General features: G+C 39.4%; 1 protein-coding gene across 1 annotated transcript in view; it reads right to left on the reverse strand.

Annotated features, from left to right (window-relative positions):
• The window catches only part of EYS (eyes shut homolog), an 871,402-nt gene that overhangs the window by 13,701 nt on the left and 837,043 nt on the right, over positions 1 to 20,658 (reverse strand). The window contains exon 46 of the mRNA XM_027787807.2: positions 14,497 to 14,669. Coding sequence (XP_027643608.2) covers positions 14,497 to 14,669 — 173 coding nt within the window. The remainder of the gene's footprint in view (positions 1 to 14,496; positions 14,670 to 20,658) is intronic.

The raw sequence follows: 20,658 nt of genomic DNA on the forward strand, positions 1-20,658 counted from the left end.
TTTTGTACATAGAGATTTTTGCTTTATGCATCATTTGAAAGCCAGGCTGCTTTCAGCAAATTTTTGCAAAGTGAGACAGATATGATGGAACTGTGCCACAGTGGTCAAGCTTATATTAAAATATCCCGCTGCTTAAAAGGTTATACCAGGTGAAGTGTGCAGTGAGGCATCTGAAAGTCTTTGTGTCAGATTCAGTTTCACTTTGTCAATGTAGTTAATTCTTTTCTGCTTATGAAGGAAGCATGGACAATGACTAGTGTGAAAGCAAAACGTTCAGCTGCAGCAGGATTGAAATGCTACATTGCTTACCATTGGAAGGTATATGAAAGGAAGATTGTTATGATAAAAAGCCTTGGAGCAGAGAAAGAAGGATGAAAAAAGGTGGGTTTATAGTATCACTCAGAGAATAAATTAAATCTATGGCTTTAAATTACAAACAGTCTATTACAAAATGACACATCTTCAGCAGCAAATGTCAGAATGCTTTAGAAAGGAGGCATTGTCCCGAGTTATAGATACAACATAAAATATTCTATTTAATATACTTCATTCTGAAACTTCCAAGATGCAAATATTTTATTCCTATTTTGCTAAAAATGTGGTTTTATTCCCAATAAATATAGCTTAACCAATGTCAGAAAGCAATATATTTTGCCACAATGCAGCAGGACTAATTACAGGAAGTACTAGAACGACTTCCAATTAGCTTGTAAATTATCTTTAGAAGCTGTAAGTACTGATTATATGCAGGAAAAACCCCAGCTTGACAGGTACAATGAAATGCGCACCCATATCTCAAAACAGAATGCTTTAACTCTACTGCACTGCACAGAAATGATCAGTATAAAATTTCATTTTTGCAAAATCTTAGCTATAGATAGACAAACTTTTAAGGTGAAGAATAAGACAATTTAAGCTTTTCAATTTGCTTTTATGGCAGGCATATGCAAAAAACTAACATGTCATGTCAAATGCTGAGGTACTCCACCGTTGTTTTCTTGGCAACAAACTTTTTTTTCAGCCCTAAGATAGGAAAGCAAGAAGCTCAGCTAAACTTGCACAAGACAGTTCCTGTGTTACATATGCTTAGTCCAGAAAAACTCTTTGCTAAAACAAACGAGGTGAATGGATGTCTTTGCCAATCCTATAAGCTAAATTCGTAGGACTTGTGCTGTGTAACTACTACATTACTCTCCAGGGTGCTCAGCTCTGTGTGGTGCATTGTAAGCACAACAGGCATTTAAGCAAACATTTTTGTTCTGTATCTGATTAATGACTCACTTTTCTAAGCTGACTACTAGTATCTGAGGAAGGTATAAATTTCTAAATGATACCAAGAGAAACTAAATCACTTTAGGCCAGTTAGAGCTCTGGGAACACAAAGTTCCTGCAAGTACTGTTGCTGAAGTGTGCTTTTCTTTCCCTCCACTGAGCATTAATACCTTTCAGGTTCCTCCTGCTATCCTCATTTGATCAGCCCTGTAGTGCTCACACATCCTATTCAACCATTATGAACAAAACTTTCTAGGTTATTCTTGCAGGACAATTCCCACCATTGAAGCAGAAGTGCTTGTACACATCCCAGTCCACATTTTGATAGTTTTTTCAAGCAGCTTGTTACCACAAGACTTTCAGCATGCTATTTTGCTGTTCGGCACGTCAAGGAAACGTGCGGTGGATCTACATGAAAAAACTGAGCTCAAAGTCCAAGATGAAGCACAGAGGCTGAGGAAGCAGGGTTGGGCCGCCCGGTAGCAATACAGAGCTAGTGCCCGAGTTGAGCATGGATGGAGTTAGGAGTCAAAACTCAGTAGGCATTGAAACCGGCAAGGGATGTGAAGGGAAACAAGAAGGGTTTCCAACAAGAAGATGAAGGAAAATACAAGGCCACTCCTCAAAGGAGTGGAGACCTAGCAACAACCGACACAGAAAAAGCCAAAACACTCAAAGCCTCATTGGACACATTTTTTACTTGGTGAAGCCTGATCAAGCCTCCCAGGTCCTGGAGCTTGGTAACTGAGCTTGAGGAAGTGAAACATTATCTATGGCAGAGTAAGAATCTGGGAACACATCAGCTAATCAGACATACACAGGGCACCAGCCAGGATGCATCCCTGAGTGCTGAGGGAGATGGCCAATATCACCATGAAGCTGCTTGCTATCAATAAGCTCTGGAAGGCCATGGCAATCACAGCAAGCTCCTGACAACTGGAGGAAGGCAAACCACAGGGCTTTCTAACAAAGGCAAGGCAGATGATGCAGAGACCTATAGACCAGTCATCCTCACTTGGCAACTATAACAGAGCAAAACCCCCTCAACACAATATCCAAGCACAGAAAGGACAAGATGGTGACAAAGTCAAATTGTGTGTGATCAGCCCGATAGCTTTCTCTGAGGTGATGAGTGGCTCAGTGCCAAGTTGAGAGCAGTGAATTTTGTTTGCATTGTGTTTGACAAGACCTCTGACAGCCTTTCATGGTAACTGTATGGCCAAATTGGTTTGGATGGACGGGTCCGTCTGAGATACTAACTAGCTATATCAGTCTGCTTTTCTTCTCTCAAATCTTTTTTGCAACTAAATGTATCAAACAAGATTTTTCACAGAACTTTGTCACTTATCTACTCTCCTGCCCACAAGCCGTAATTTTGTCTCACTATGTAGTTTTTTGGTGGCGTTAGAAGCTAGGCTTACTGTCAGGGAGCAGTGAAGGCTGGGAACTGGGAGCCAAGGGCAAAAAGCGCTGTATCATGGCTTGCAGGACAGAGGTGTCTCCAGCCAGAGCCCTGTCTGGAGTGAGGTGAGCAGGACAGGCCCAATGGGAGCAGCCAGGTCAGCTCCAAAGACCAGATCACCAGGCAGTTCCACAGTGACAAGGCAGTGACAAGGTCAAGCCTTTAAGTCACACTGTGAGGCAGAGTCCAGGTCTGGATCAACGTAGCACATAGCCAGCCAAGGCATGGACATTGCATGCAATGCTGCTGCAGCGTAGTTCAGCAAGGGATCAAGGGCAGGAGCCTCTATTAAAAGCTGCTCCTGAAGCAATGTAGGAGGAAGCTCCTGCTGAGGCTTCTCAGCAAAGCTGTCTTTGAGACCAGACACCAGCCCCATCTCTCTACTGGCTCTGAGTCTAAGCACAGAAATCATCAGGAAGTGATGGGTGGATGTGCTCAGGACCCTGGCACTTACAATCCAACTCTAACATTTCATTAACATCTGCCTGAAAGCTTTAAACTCAATTTTAAGCAGTCAGAAATTTTCAGTGGTTTCATTTGTTCATAGAAAGTGAGCAGCTCCACCAATTGCTTTTTTCATTTTGGAAAACCATGACAAATATGGCTTTATGGAAATCTTCATCTTAAGATGTAATTTGCTTAAGGTTGTAGCTCAAAGATTACTAGTATTACATGCACTTTTTTCTGTGTAAATCTTTGGAAAAACTGAAAAAATCATTTCACCTTATCTAAATAGACATGTGTTTTTCTGTTGAATTATCACTTTTTATTTAATCTTTGAAGAGCTAACTTTTCATAACTTATAAACTAATTCATGTACAGCAGGAAAAGCTTAGTTCAACTTCTATTTTTAGTACAGGAACAACTAGAGCATGTAAACAAAAGTATCAATTATTAACACAACTTGAATATAACAGTTACAACAATGTACTCATAAAAGTTGTAATTTTGCCAGACCTTCAGCCATTAGTAATCCTTGCTGTCCCTGAAGAGAAGGGACCAAGGCAATTAATTATTCAGAGCAATATTGGAACAAAAGGTTGCAGTTTTGTAAGTGGAGTCTACAGTTCTGTTTGGTTTTGTTGCAGTGCAGTTGTAATCAAGTAGCTAACAGTAGAGGAGAGCTTATTAGCTAAGAAATAATATCTAGGAGCATATGGCTAAATCCCTAAAGAGATCTCTGGTTTTCCAAAGCCTAAAATAGCTGTTAGCAGCCAAAGTCAAAACAGTAGATCTCAGTCTTTCAGTACAACACATATTAAGAGATGAGTGCCTAAGAGTAAGTCATGTCAGCCAACAAATTGTAGCAGGTGCAGCTGTGAAGCCTCAGCACTGGGAAATCACCTGGTCCAGAAATCTGAACATTATTCTCTTGCATCTGAGGGTATGGATATTATAGCCAGAATATGGATAATTTCCATTTATTCTGTCCAATGAATATTTCAGTAAACAAGAATTTTCTAGAAGACATTAGATGACAAGAGAAAAAATAAAAACCTTACATACCCAGCTGCTCAGCATTTATTACATTCTTCAAGGACATGACAGCTATGGGTCCAAGTATTTGCATCATGATAGTGAAAGTGAATGATTAATCACTAGGCGATTAGGAAAATGTGATACAAAAAATCTACAAATATTTAATCCATGCCCAGCTTTGGTATAAGTTTATTCTAGGTAATGAAATGCTCTGAAGATGCTTTCAAGATGAAAACTGTAAGAAGAAGAAACACCCAGTCTGAGATTCCCTCAGTGGGACCATTTCTGCACTGGAAGCCAGTTGTCTGAAGATGAGGGCATTGGATGGGACTCTGAGTATCTCAGTGCAGCCTGATAAAGCAATCGGTAAAGAATTAAGTATATCAAACTTTGCTAATTAGTTTCAAATTGAGATCTTCACTTCCAGTCCAAGATATGACTATTTACTCTGAGAACAGCACAAGTGTGCTTTGAGGAGAACTGGAGTATAAGCAAGCTGGTACTCTGCACAGTGTTTGAGAGAGTAATTTAGTGAGGGAAGTAGATTACTATACAATTGGATGATTTTTTTTTGGCATTAAGACACATTTAAATGCCTATATATTACTTATAGGTATGAAAATACCCATTATGGTTAACTATGACATGATACAGGATTCAGTTGCTTAAACAGTGGTTTTTTTTTTTTTACTTGTTGCTGAGATGCTTTAGCAGATCCAGGCCACCCATGTGGGCCTGGCTGGTACAGCAGCCAGCACAGGACCTGCTGCAGCTGGAAGCTTGTCACAGCACAACCCAAACTAGCAGGCTGCAACAAGGCTTTACTGTGGGTCAGATTCTACTGTCCATGCTGTTCCTCCATCCTCCAGAGGCCAGAGCACACTCCTTCTCTCAGCTATGTTGGGCTCTTCCTTCTCCAGGCTCCTCCTCCATCTGGCCTCCTCCCACACTCCTCAGGGCTATTTAACCACTTGGCAGGAACAAGCTACTGCTGTGCATCATCCATGTCAATCAGCCCACTGAGGCAAGGCCACAGCTGCATGTTATCAATGTTAACCAACCCACTGCCTTCGTTCCTCTACAATTCTCCCCTTTTTGTTTTTAACCACCCCCCCACCCCCCCCCCCCCCCATGTCTATCATCTGTTGCAGGGCCCTTGTGCAGTCACATTAGAATATCCAAGCCACAGCGTGCTCAATTTATTACTGTGGTGACATCCAACCCAGTGCTTCATGTTGTTGGGGCTGTGAGTTCACTGCATAAGCCTGGGGTTGTTGTGGAGAATTCACCCCCCACCCCCCCCCCACATTTCTCCCCCCGTTTCTTGCCCTCTGTTGCCACCTTGATCTACACTGTTTGGCAAAATGCCCTGATCTCTTACACCAACCGCATACCAGAGCGGAACCATCAGCTCTTCCTGGCTTTGATCGCTTTAGGCAGTCCTTCTTTAACTGACCTTCCTGCCCACATTCATAACAGTGACAGATGACCCTAACTGCATCAGCAAAGGTTTTTGCCAGACGCTCCATCTGGAAGGCAGTGGGGTCTACTTTCCCACATACATCCATTAATTCTACCAAGGTGGGAATGCGATTCGCCATGCCTGCAATAACCTCCCTACAATCCTCATTCGCATTGTCCTTAGCTAACTGGAGTAACAATGCTTCCTTAGCTGCCCCATTCTCTATTTGCTTGTCTAAGGCATCTCTCAATCTAGCCAGGAACAAAACTTAGCCCTCATTTGGACCTTGTTTTACTGTGGTCCACAATTATTGCAGAGCGCCATGATTGGGGACCTGCAATAAAGCTTGGAGAGCTAACTCTGCCCTGCTGCAGGACTAAAGGATGTAGGCAAGCTTGTAACTGAGGAGAGTTAACCGGAGCCTCCCCCATCAGTTGGGCAACCCCCGCCCCAAAACATGTGTCATCCTGGGGGTATTCTAAATTCATCAATGATTGCTCATTTGCCAAGTGCCTCCAATCCAACTCAAAAATTCACATTTACATAGGGGTCAATATAATTTGTGCAATTGCACAGCAATTATGAGCAGTAGGCTCTGCTGTGAAAATACTACATAACAATGATGGAGCATAAGGCTAGCCTACTCCATGCTGCATACAGGCTGTTCTTAACTCTTTTATCACCCAGTTGAAAGGCTCCCACTCAGGGGGAGCATTACCGTCCCTTCGAAGCACTAGGCAGGTTAACACTCTGCCCCCATGGTGGTTGTGGCATCGATATCCCCTTCCACGAGCACATGCTCTCACATCCTTCTCCAAAATTTGGCAGGATCTGGTCCCGATGCTGTAACTTGGACCAGTTGTTGAACATGACCCAAGGTCTCCTCCAATAAATCTATCAAAGGTGTCTTATGACCACAGCTGGGCAACGAGGCAATGGCTCGATCCTCCTGCCGCCTGGAAGGGAACCATCTTTGCCCCCTCAACCCAGTGCTGCTCCACTCCTCCCACCAACCCCAACTGCATGGATCAGGTGATGGTGGAGAATCTGGCGGCACTGAAGGTACCTTATCGGGCATCATCCCTGCAACCAGGGATGTGGCTGCTTCAACTGCAGCCTTAATGCCCCTGTCCACTTTTGATTGTTCTAATACATCTAAGACCAATCTCCACATTGTTAGTGATGCTGTTGCAATTTTGTCCCCCCTTGAGTCAGCCTCAAAAAGTAATGTTCCAGCACTTCGCCTGTCTGAACACTGGAGGTATTTTTTGCTGTAACTGGCAAATCATTCTTTTTACACCACCCCAGCACAGTTCTTATTGCCGTCTCATCATCCTTTATGTCTCTACTTTCAAATATACCTAGTAACATTGTCAATATAGGGTTTGTCTCCCTGTCCACTTTTAATTGTTCTAGTGAATCTATAATCGATCTCCAGATTGTTAATGAGGCTGTAGCAACTTTGTCCCCCCTTGAGGCAGCCTCAAAAAGTAATGTTCCAGTGCTTTTCCATGTCTGAACGTTGAAGACCTTCTTAGTCATAACTGGCGAATCATTTTTTATACACCATACCAGCCAAATTCTCATTGCAGTCTTATCATACTTTATGCCTCTCTTTTCAAAATTATCCATAAGCATTGTTAATAGAGAGTTTGTCTCTCTGTCCACTTTTAATTGTTCTATTGAATCTAGGACCCGTCTCCATGTTGTTAACAATGCCACTGTAATTTTATTCCCCTTCAAGGCACCCTCAAAAAGTAACTTTCCAGTGCCTTACCATGTCTGAACATTAGAGACATTTTTCAGCATAACTGGCATATCATTTATTTTGCACCACACCAGTAAAGTTCTTATTGCCATCTTGTCATACTTTATGACTTTTTTTCCCCAAATATATCTATAAACATTGTTAACAAAGTTTTCCTCTGATGAAACCTATGCACCCATATTAATTAGTACCCAGCTATGTCAGGCACCAATAGCTGCCATTTGGATTACAGTGGACAGCAAATATTACAACACACCATATCAAGTAGCCCTTAATGGCTCACCTCTCACAGTGTCTGTTATGTGATCCAGATTGCAGGCTCTCCCCACTTGTCTCAGCTACATTGGGCACCACTGTCACAGGTTTTTTTACCCATGGTCTCACACAGGCTTCAAATGTCCGAATCAGTTTGCCCCATGTTGGGCACCATTTGTCACAGTCGAGTCCAAACCATTTTGCCTCACCCGGAGCACCAATTGTCACAGCACAACCCAAACTATCAGGCTGCAACAAGGCTTTACCGTGGGCCAGATTCTACTGTCCACGCTGTTTCTCCATCCTCCAGAGGCCCAACCAGATCACACTCCTCCTTATCTCAGCTATGTTAAGAGTCTTCCTTCTACAGGCTCTTCCTCCCACACTCCTCAGGGCTATTTAACCACTTTGCAGGAACGAGCTACAGCTGCACATCATCCATGTCAATCAACCCACTGCCTTCAAAGCAAGGCCACAGCTGCATGTTATCAATGTTAACAAACCCACTGCCTTCATTCCTCTACAGAAGCTGTGAGGGATATATGGCAGCATGTAACCAGGTCCTATTTTCAGGCAACCGAATAGCATCACTATGCAACACATTCAACAAATCTAGAAAGAGATTCATCTTATCCTGATATAGCCTCTCTTCCAAGGCTCCACTCAGTTTCCTAAACACAAGTACCTACTGTTGTTTTCTCACAACCCCTATTGCCTTATTCATATGACATTCCAGAAAGGCACAGGTCCTGTGCTGGATCTTTTGGATAGAAGTTTGAATGCCAGAGCATCTCAAGCAGCACTAACCATCTACATTTAGAAAAGCTTATTAGCTAAATAGCTTCACCGACTCTATTGACTAGACATTCATAATGGGAACTTACATACTGAACTCACATGTAGACACTTAAATCTAGGTGCCTTGCCCTTAAAACCAGTTCCTACCCTTGACACAGTTTCTAACTCTGAACACCTTCACAAATTAAGATGACTTATGAATCATTAATGTTCATAGAGGAAGTCTCAAAATAATTCCAGAGCCATCTTGCTAGTGCTAGTTGTTCTTACTCAGCTGAGTAAATGCATGACTGAATTTTTATTAGGACACAACGTCACTCGTGGCTGACTTGGCGTGGACAGCATTAGTGTTGTACTGCATATCAGTTCCTTCACTTTGTCATGCATGACTTCCACCTGAGTTTATATAGGATTAATTCATGCCATGTATTTAAGTAGGCAATTCACTTCATTCTACTCAACATTTTAAATTATACAAATGAATATTACAAATGCATGCTTACTTGTGCCTACCATGAATATTAAGTTTAATGGACTGTTACTGATAAATCTGAAAGCTTAGATTGCTTTTTAGGTAAAACGTTAACAGCACCTTTTATCCTATGGGACATGACTGCTGAAGCTTCTATTTAAAAATTTTCTCACTGTTGCCACAAGGTTTCTAAAAATGATAGCGGAAATAGAATGCTTGATGGGACCAGTGTTGCTTAAATGACTATGAGAGCACAATAGTCAATGTGACTCAAAACAACAAACTAATAACTGCCTGCAGTTCTCCTTTAAATGGTTAGACATAGAAACACAAACTTCCAAATAATAACTATGAAATAGTTTGTGCGTTAAGCCAGCAAGTCTAATTACATTGTCAGATAAATCCACCAAATGCACTCATGCATGGATATGTGCTCAAGCATTTGTATAGACGATATCTTGTCATGTGAAAGTCTTGAGCTAAATCGTACTGTGAATTAATCTGTCTTACAATAGCAGTCAAAATATGTCAAGTAATGTCCTAGACTATGCAGAAAGAAAGAGATCTTTATAGTAAAAATTATTCCAAGTTAGTTTCTTCCATTTTTCATTAATTCATCACAATTATGGAGATGGATTAAATAGCTACAGAATTCTTGTTACTTTTTTTTCTGTCAGTTTATTAGGTATTCTCAAAAATTTGCTGTAGTTTTAAATCAGAATAATGGAATTTGATATCAGAATATCTAGAAAGTTAACTTGAGCTAACAAACATGGCCAAAGGAAGTTGTTTGCCATTTGTTCATCAAGGAAATGGCTTTATTGCTTAACAAGTATCTCATTAAATTGAGGATGGAACAATGGAAATCTCTTTACATTTGCTTTCATTTCTTCAAGAGCTGTACATGGACAGGCAGTATTTGTAGCTATGGAATTCAGAGACTACTACCTAGATGAAGAAATTTATTCACTAACTTATTTCTTTGTAAAAAGGGCAGTAGCTTTCCATTATGATGCCTTAAAGTCAAGATACTATTTTAATAGATTTTACTAAAGCATGTGGCAAAAAATTATCCTGCTAAAGAAAACTGCTGAATAGTTTTAAACGTATAGAAATAGTGTAGTGAAAGCTGTTTTAGCCACTGGCAATTCCTCTCCAATACTGCCATCTATAGGATCTTTCAAATATTACATCGCTGTCCCTTTAAGTGAGAATATTACCAGGTCTGGGAAATCTCACAATTAACTACTCTGAATTTGTAGTCCTTCTTCATTCCTCTGCAAAATTGAGTAAATTATCTAGGACATAAATTTAATATGTTTAGTATCTAGAGGAATTCTAGCTAATATGTAAATATATCTCAGTGCTTAACAGAATATCAGAACTTCATTGACTCCAAATTTGTTTTTTCTCAATTTTTCCACTGCCTTAAGTGATACTGTTTATGTCTAGATGATGGATTTGATTTAATCCATTTAAAAAATGGTAAGAGAAAAAAAAAGGATAAGCCACAAATTTTTGGATGCTAGAAGACTACTTCAGGGAGGTGTTATATATAGTTGCTTTATTAAACTTTTCTCTACACCTTCATTATTGGCCACTGCTACAGACAGGATTACCGGCCTCACACAGGGACACTGTTCTTATAAGATGAATAACCTGCAGAGATGTAGTTTAGCAGAGAGCAGAATATAATTGCAGACGCTCATTATGGATAAGAAGTCTGTATTTTTAGTGTTTACTTCTCTTAATAATTGCTAGTTATTAAAAAGATACTATGTTCACATATATAATGATGTCCTACAAATCAAACTATATTCAGTAAAAGGGTTTTAGACTGTTGCTTCTTCCCTAGGAAGAATCATCCTTGACAGTTGATCCTGGCCACTTTTTCTCGGAGCAGTAATGATATGGAAGCCAATTGGTCTACTATATATTTGCAGGAGAGTTGAAACAACCAGGTCCTTAAGAGATTTCTCCCTCTTCAGAAACCCTTTGAGACACCAAATTACAAAGGTACTCATTGGGCCAAATGGAATAAGCTGGAATTTGGTGTTCAAAACCATGCAGTAGACTCCCCAGAAAAAGTGCTGGGAGCTGAAACTTCTTGTTGGTTTTGAACATTGTGTGTTAATGATATAACTAGACTAAATTACATGCTGCTCTGGGCTGAAGCTTCACTTCTTAATCAGAAGACAATTTAGAGTTGTCTGGTACTTCAGTTGCAAACTTTTAAGTCAAATGAACCAAAGATTTTAATAACATCATATTTTGGTGTCCTGGAAAACTTAACCACTTTAAAAACCCCTAATCTTTGTGGTTAAGTTGTCATCTAAGCACTTCAGGATTTGGATTTTCAAACCAGTGGAACAGAATGATCTGTTGCTTCATGTGTCATGAAGTGACAGTCTTAGAAGTGGTCTAAGTCCGGTTGGCAATGTTAGCACTAAGTAAAAAAAAGACTCCTACATACATTTTTAACTTCCTTCCAATTTCATTACAACCACTTCTATTTCTGGCAGTATAAATTAATCTGTTATTGTTGATCAGTGATACCTTTAGAAACCTAACACACTTGAAGAACCATCTTGTCTTATGAGCATTAAGGGGCTTGGACAACACAGTACAAGCAAGAAGTGGAGCTTTAAATTATTCTAGAATTAATGCTTTACTCTGCCTTGCCAGAAAAGGCTTTGTTCCTTGGACACAGTTGGATCCAATTTCCAACCCAATCCTCTCTTCCTAGTGCTCCTTATGGATGCTTGTCTTTCCAAAGTAGGTCTTGCAATTTCGTGTGCATCCTCCTACTGCACTTCAGCCACCAGTGTGCTGCCTACCTGCCAAACCTCTTGATCTTTCTTCTAGAAAAGCAAGCCCTGGCACTTGCTTTGGCAGGTTGAAATACACAATGAAATATTTGTTCTCAGAGTGTCAGACCAACAAATACCTGTGTACTACTTGCTGAATATTAATTGATCATGTACAGGCTATAGGAAATGGAGGGTAATTGAAACTGCTACCCTCTCTTCATCAAGTAGGTGGATTTCTTCTCAGTTCCTCTAGAATACATGATTTAATACACATCTTATTGCAACCTTCTGCGAATATTGCTGAAGCATTTACACTTTGGCAACGAGCATCATTAAGGTGGACCAACTAATAACTATGAATTTCAGGTCATATGAGCCATTAAAACTGTGTTCTTTAATTGATCTTGCTCTCCCTGGGTTTACTCTTGTTGTAACTTAAGTTTTTCCAACTACTGAACACTTGTTAGTGCAGTTCCAACTTCTAAAGCTTAACCATCATTTGCCATATCCCTGTTCTGACAGTCATTGCAATTCTGGCGGTTTGAGTTGCTGCTCTGAGCAAGACACATCACATTAGTCTTTAAGAACAGTTATATCCTCATTTGCACATACACCTTCATCCCTCATGTACATAGGTCACAAAGAACCAAATTTTTAGCGTTTGCTAGATAAGTTAGTGCTTGATTATTGTCCGCTTATGTTTAAGTACCCTTAACATTTGTGGTCAGCATACTTTTCCTTATGATTGTGGCTCTACCCCTACTGCCCCATTTACTCACTTCACCTGACTTGTTCCTCTGCGGTCCGTACGGTTGTACTGTATTTACCAGTTGCTATTATTTGGTAAAGCCCTATTTGTTCTTACTCTTTGTTATTCTCCTCTGCTTTCTTGCCTCATAAATCTCTTCTGTCTTTTTATCACACTTTTTTCTTTCTTTCTTGCACATTCATTAGTCTCCATCATTTAATTACCCTTTGTTCTCTCCTAGTCCCTTGGGCTGTTCATTGCTCTCTGTCTCTTTTGGCTCCAATACCCACCATCAATCCAGAGATGAGGTATTCAATCTTGATAAGCAGCAGTTTTTTAGCAATTTGCCATCCACTAAAAGTGCAAACTGCGCTTTGAAAAATCTCATGATAATTCATTATTCTGCCAGAGTAAGGTGAAATGCAGGGCAAAGAGTTTGGTCAGGACCCATACTCCATATTCATAAAAAGAAAGCTTTTAAATAAAACAGAGAGGAACCCTCAAATGTGTTTATCAGGTGGAGGAATTACTAAAAGGATGACAATCTACAAGAAATACAATTTTCTGTAGCTCAGATATAAACTATTTGTACTGGTAATAGCAGCCATCACAAGAAGATCCAAATCTATTCTGAAATCAGAAAGAGGAATGTTCACCTGATTAATTACCTGCTTTATGTATAGCACATGCCCTGGTGATCAGTGTTCTGAATCCAGATGGCATTACTTTTGAAAACCTCACTTGAAATAAGAATTCAAACTTGAAAAGTTCATAGGAAGAGCCCTGAAAAGCTGTTGCAGCAGAGGCAACAGAGCAAGTACATTCTTACATGGAATAAAGAATTTAACGACGACTTTCTAGAAGCTATATTCTCATTGATTTGAGCCTACCAACCGCAAGTGCTTTCTGCAACGGGTTTTTAAAACTGTACCCATCTGTAGGGCGAGGACTGCAAATCGGGTCAAATGCAGTTCATCTGGTCAGTTTTGTGCTTGAAACTTGCTCTGTAGGCACAGGGGAGGCTGAACCCTGACAGGCAGTTTGAAAAGGGAGCTATTTAACAGTAACTGGAGCTCTTCAAGAGATGTATGGAGACCTCCTTGAAGGAAAAACATAAGCTTGTACAACATTAACTTGAATCTAAGAGCTGCAGAATAGAGAGTGCGGGCTGTACTATGCCTCCTTGCACACAGAGGTGCTTCAGACACTTGCAGGAAAAGTCTCTATGCCTGTAGCACCCATGCATCCACTCTGCTGAATATTCATTTCTGCAATCTCTCAGAGAGAAAACAGACAGATGAAGGATTCCTATATATGAGGGTAAGAAATGCAAACCTGGCAGACAGAGGACATATTTTGAGGGTGACACATTGGAAGAAAGCCAGGGATAATTTTGAATAGTCATTTGTCTGGAGAATGTAACTTGAAGATCATTACGGTGATGTTTGTGTCTTCTATCATCATTCTCAGTGCATCCCTACCCAATAGCTGGTGAAGTCAACAAGAACCTCTCTGTTAGTGTTGGTAGAAATTGGATAAGGTTTCAGATGCTTCCTACTTCCGAAGCGTACTCAGAAGTGTACTGCTGAGCTCTTATGTGTATTTCTCAACATCTTTCATTATGGTGAGCTTGGGAATTGAACTAAGCACTGCAACGCTGCTCTGCAATGCTTCCTGTCCCCTCTGTATCTGATAATGCCGTGCTGCCCGTGAATTTGGTTGAACAATGTGAAAAAATTGAAGGAACAAATGGTGTTAGAAGTAAGCTGTTGGAAAACAGTATCTAACAACTCATAGCTTTAAATTACCTGATTTTTCTAATAAAAAGGAACACCACTTTCTTAAATAAAATCTATTTTGTACTTTGTGTCTTTATGTCATATTTAACTGATACAGTACAAAATACTGTGGTTTTCCACCTAGGCATTATTGCATAACTGTCTGTACCACGTACTACCCGATTGACATACCTTGTTCACAATAGGTACCGGTTGTTCCAAGAGGACAGTGACATACGTAGCCGTGAGGCAGCGGCACACAGGTACTGCCTTGTTTACACAGATGTGGAGGATTGTGCTCAGGTTCACATACTGACACTGTTTCTGTGCAAAATGCACCTTTCCATCCAGTGAGGCAGTCACAGCTAGGGTGGGTAAGTGAAAGGAAAGAATGCAACATTATTACCAAAACAAAATCAACATGTCAGTAGCAATGTAATCGAGATTATCATGACTGTATACCTGTATTTAGTCATGTGATACAAAACAGTTAACAGAAAGTGTAGTAACAAATACTCTCCTTTAACTTTTTGATATATTTGTTTTATTGTGAAAGAAAAATGTACTTAATAGGAAACATTTTATTTTGAATCTTAGCATTACAGTATTAGCAACCGTAAAAAAAAAAAAAAGTAATTTGCTCTACAAATAACTCAAAAAAGCCTTGGCTTCCTAAACTAGGAGGATTCAAAGTGGACATTAACAGGGAAATACAAATAACTCAAAAAAGCCTTGGCTTCCTAAACTAGGAGGATTCAAAGTGGACATTAACAGGGAAAGGAGAGCCGTGAAGAGCAGCCATAAAAATATAACCAGATGCCAGTATAAGGGAACTGCTAACAATTCCAAATTTTAGCTTTTTAATGTCAGCAACTGCCTTTCACTTAGCCATTATTAATTTGCTAAATTCTTGTAACTGGCACATCAGAGGTAGGTTTGGTGAAGCACTTGATGGAAAAGAGTACAGTGGATTTGACCATGAAAGAGGTGGCAACCTGAGTGTTATGTATCTATGACTGTAAACCTATGCCATAAGCAAATTCTCTAAACTGATAGAATCATTGGACTTCTTAGTGTCCACTACTCTTCATGCCTTTCTTTCATTTAGGCCAGGAGAATATAATTATAAAATTCACACTAACCTATAAATTTAAAATTAGTACGAATTCTATAGAAGTTGTTAAATACAGAAGACACTTGGCATTGATGTTAAAAATGTCCACCTTACTCAAAAGAAAGTTTCAATATAGTTACAATAAAATATGTTAAACTTATTTGCATTTTAGAATTTAGTGACACTTTATGATAAAAACATCGTTCCCCTGAATAAAAGCACTTACAGATTTTCCCTGGAAGTTTTCACTCTCAAGGCTAAGAATGAAACCTCATATATTTTGATCAATTCTTAGCTCACATCTTTTTGTATATGTGCAAATCTTGAATTTTTCTTCAGTCACTCACACTTTATTAATCAGCCCACTGTTTCTGGGTAAAACAAAATGAGGAGTCTGTGAAACCCTGCTGTTTCACCAAACTCTCAGATCAGACAACAACATCTAAACAAAGCACAGCCCAAGCCCTTCAGAGTGATAAACAGCTATTTGGAATGAAGGGAAAAAGAGGACAGGACCTTGCAAAAGCAAAAGCACCTCAATTCATCAAAGTCGCCATCACAATGCTTTCTGTCTCAGCTACAAATGTTATGCTTTGACACATACTGAGAAGGGGAAGTAATTTAATTCCCAGAGTCCCAAAAAAAAAATAAATGTCCGTTTCTCAGACTGTGAAGCTGGGTGTTTGGAACTGAAGCTACTGCTGTTGGACATACACCTAGTTTCTTCCCCTTCCCCTTCCTTGTGTCTGCATATGTCTAAGTTTCTTTTCATTCTTGTCTTTTAGGACTGAATAAAAGTTAGACTTTTAGATGACTCGAAAATTATTTACACAGAGCTGAACATGTTTACTGTGGCCTACAGTGGCAAAGGTCTATGAACAAATGTAACCTCTTCCACTTAACACTTTCAAGCAAGTTGGGCTGGGGTTGAGAAGTTTAGATCCAAAATCTCCTAATCTTTAGAGAGATAGGGGAAGTGGCAGCATTTAAAATCCCTTCCATCGTGTGGCCCGCTGTGCCGATCTAGTTTTCTCAGTTGTGGTTGCTTACAGTTTTTCCAGACCAAGAGAATCCAATGGTTTGCAAAATCATTAGTGCCTTGACTCTTAGGGATTTAAAGACTCATTTAGAATCATAGAATATTTCAAGTTGGAAGGGATCCATAAGGATTGTTGAATCCAACTCCCTGTTCCTCACAGGACTACCTAAAATTAAATCATATGACTAAGAGCATCATCCAGATGCTCCTTGAATTTCTTTAGATATAAGAGGTGAGACTCATTCTGAGATCAAGACACCTAATTTTATGTTACTTTAGGCGCCCGGATGGTCTCCAGTTGCCTCCCTAGAAGTATGCGAGAGAAGCAGCCTGAGACCAGGGAGACAGGATTCTGACAGAGATCACCGAATGCTCAAGTTTAGGCGGTGGGATTCTCGAGCAGGTGCCCGAGTTCATATGCTAATCAGTGGTGATTCAGCTGAAACAGGCAGGGGAACTGGAGCGCTATCCACCCGACAAACCAATACATGCATGACTCCAGTGATGAGATGCTGCATTCAGTTGCCTCAACGCAGGTGTTTAGTGCCACCTGACATGCCAAGGTGTATCTGAGAGATCTGTGTGCAACTGACAAGTAAGACAGAAGAACTGCAGATGACTAGTGGTCTTCTGGACACCCTGTAAAGACCAGAAAAGGTATCCCAGGATCTGTGCCATTAGAATGCCAATGTTTAGACAAATGGAAAGGTCTGGACCTCCACTGACTGTGACAGGATCTTAAACATTTAGCTCACCTGGAGCCACTCCAAGTTTATGTGTCTTAGGAGTCAAATCTCACTGCAAGATACTTACCTGTTTTCAGGGTTTTTGAAGAACATGGATTAAACCAATTCTTCTATATTCCAGTTTTTGAGTTTCTCAAGAGCAACTGCCAAAATGTCTCTTATTTTTTCTATGACATATTTTTAGATGGAGAAAAGAGAGTAAGGCTTTCATATACAACTAAGATCACATGTCTGAGAAGAAATTGCATGATCTTGAATCCCCTAGTTTTGCCAAGGGCTCTTAAAAGGGTGCATGTCATAGCATATACATGGCAAAGTCAGCCAGTCAGGAAGCAAGAACTCTCAAATTCAGAGAAATACAACAAAACATCACTTTGGATTTTAAAAATTTCAGATAACACTTTAAGTTCTGTAATCTTTGTATTTAGGAAGTTGAAGTATGATTTAACTTAATGTCTTTTTCTTTTTCTTGTTCATTTCTTGTCAAATGCTTAACAGTATCATGAAGTGTTCATAGGATGGCTTTCCAGGTTCAAAGTCCCTTACCAAAGCCAAACTGAGCTCTCAAATAAGTAACACAATTTCTACATAAGTAAGGACCACAAGCTTATGTCATTGTTGATTATAGACCAAACCCTGAAATTTATTATATAAAGATTCAGGCAACATTTTAAAAAAAACATGAAAAGTTTCATTTTACAAAGTATGTAAACAATATGTCTGTATGTTACTACACAAAATCCAAATCAAACCAGAAGTATTTCTTGAACTTTACAGAGAAATAACTAAAGGTCCCAAAGGATTTTTGTGAAGGAATTGGAAAGTTTGATTATATCTAATGTGGTTTCTTAAACAAAGAGCATTCTTACATTAAACATAGAAAATATGTTTAAAATGTCATCAAGTAATCTTAAGCCAGTAAAGGAGTGATTCAGGTCTGCAAATTCAGACACTTGAATTTAGGTCTTTAGATATAAGATGGGCATATACTCAATGGAGATCAGAGGCTCAATGAATTTACCTAATTAGTTAGTCCACCTGAGACCAGGGAGATGTTTAGTGTCATGTGAAACTCCCTAGGGTATCTCATTTGGCCTTCGACTACTACTTCATGAGCAACTGTCACATTTGTCAACATCGTATGGGTTTCTCAGATAATGCAGGACATCTCAAATTCATATTGGCCTGTACTGGCCACATCAGGTTACCTAAACTACTGGAGTTTTCTGCATATAGTTCTTAAATTTGTATTGTATTGAAACTGAAAGATGCTGAGCAATGGGCAAGATCTCAAAATAAAAGTGGCTTTAAATTCAGGCAGTGGAAAACTAGAGCATTAACAGAAAACAGTCTATCTTAAGGCTAGAAGGTAAAAATGGAGTCTGAATAAATTAAGATTGGAAAGAAATTAACATTATTTAAACAAAGAGAACAGTGGAATGCCGTAAAAGCGTCCCATTAAGCCAAATTAGGTGTTTCCCCAAGAGTAGAAACTTTTACTGTTCTAAACAATAACAATTAAATTAAAAAATACCTTATCCCTTACAAACTATAAAATATGTCCTTGCATTGAATATTGGTTCTGTCTTTGCACTGAAAATTGGTTCTAATTTAACCTAACCTAATAATGAAACTACAGCAGCTCATTTTATGGGGCATCCCTCTACCATATAGAGGTATATTTAATTTCCTAAACCTAAGTGGCTACTGCCATTTGAAAGCTATAGAGTGCTGAGAAATCCACACGAAGCTTAGAGATGTAACAGAACACTTCAGCAAGTCCTAAGGTCTTCTGAAGCAGCAGCTGAACGCCAAACGGTCTATCCAGGCTTACATTTAGCAAACTGAATCCTATCCATTACGTCTGATGTTCTTTTCAAAGCGCACACAAGACATACTTTTTCTCTTACTTCACCAAGAAGCACTAGCCATAACACATCATAGACAACCTTGTTATATGTAATTTTCTATTTTGTATGATTCTGTGCAATAAATAAAATATTGGAGGATATTATTGTCCTTTGAACATAAATTTCTTAATTTCTTATTCAAATACTTCCTCTTTACTTTGTTAAAACATAGTAGTTGTGCTCTGTTACTGGCTAGAATGTAAAGTTTAATGCTGTCTATTTCTGCTTCTACTTAAATCAAAGCATTATCCATACAGCAAAGGAATCTACAGCTTAAGAGTATTGAACACTTTCTTGCAGGATGGTGAAAACAAAACATAAAAATAGCTCCAAACAGCAACAAAACCCTCTGGACAGATCTCATTTCAGGAGAAAAAATGCTTAAACACAGATCCAGTTCCCTCAAGAACTCTGCTTCTCAGAGGAACACAAGATGATTTGAAAACAGAAAGAAGTTCCCTCTGAGAAAATGTGAGATGGTATTGACAGCTACTATACATTCACAAAAATTACATGCATGCTACATCCACACGTCTTTGGCAATATTTCACTTTTTTATGAGAGGAAAAAAAGTGGCCATTACAGGTACATGCATGCATATATGCATAGTCTGTGAAAACCTAGCTGTCCTGAAATATGAGGAGAGGAATATAATTCAGTTGTAGGTCACTACAAATTAAAAACAAACAAACAAACAAAAAAAACCCGCCCCAAAACCCCAGATTACACATACACACAATTTTAGAACAATCCCTGAACAAATCTGAAATAAAAATTATGAAACTATAATGATGAAAAAGACCTTTGCCTATAACATCAAGCTTCCAATGTAGCTATGTCACCAGCTGCCACTCTAGATGTTTTCAAATGTTCTCTAGCGGCTCTGTACCCTGTAGACATTAAGACGACTTAGCACAGCTGGGTAAGTTACTGAAGCAAGGATTTAGGGTTGTGTAAGTGGGCAGATGAGAGTGGCATGCTTCAGCCCACATTTCTGGTATTTGTTTTCCTGCAGGTTTGGTTTTCTTTCTCCTCTAATATGCTCATAAGTGAAAAAAATGCCATTCTCTTTTTCTCATTCCTCAGAAGATCAAACACTATGAATGTCAAAGGTTTAACAGTTCTGGAAGGATCCTGCAAAGTGCAATAGTTGGGGCATACTGTAGTGCAACATCTGGAAAGCAATCCCAATTTCTGTCTTTCAAAGCATTTCCTTCATTACTGCTTGCAAGGGTAATGGTGAGGGAACTGCATGCTGCATCTCAAGGGTGAATTTTCCAAATTTTGGTACAGCCTTACTAGCTTTAGAAGCACTAGTTTTGTACAGGTTTTCTTGAAGATTTGTCTTGGGGCAGCAAAACCAATTACCATATAATTCTCTTTCTAACACACAGATTGTTCTTAGCTTGACAGGTATGCAAAGTCTTTTCTTTGTAGCACAACAGGACAGGTCTTGTTGTTTTCAAGAAGAATCATACACAGAGGCTCCACAGTGTAAAGCCTGTTTTTTTCTTTTTACCTGTCTTGCTGTTTGCAGTGTTTTCA

Source organism: Falco peregrinus, chromosome 7, assembly GCF_023634155.1.
Source record: "Falco peregrinus isolate bFalPer1 chromosome 7, bFalPer1.pri, whole genome shotgun sequence".
NCBI lineage: Eukaryota > Metazoa > Chordata > Aves > Falconiformes > Falconidae > Falco > Falco peregrinus.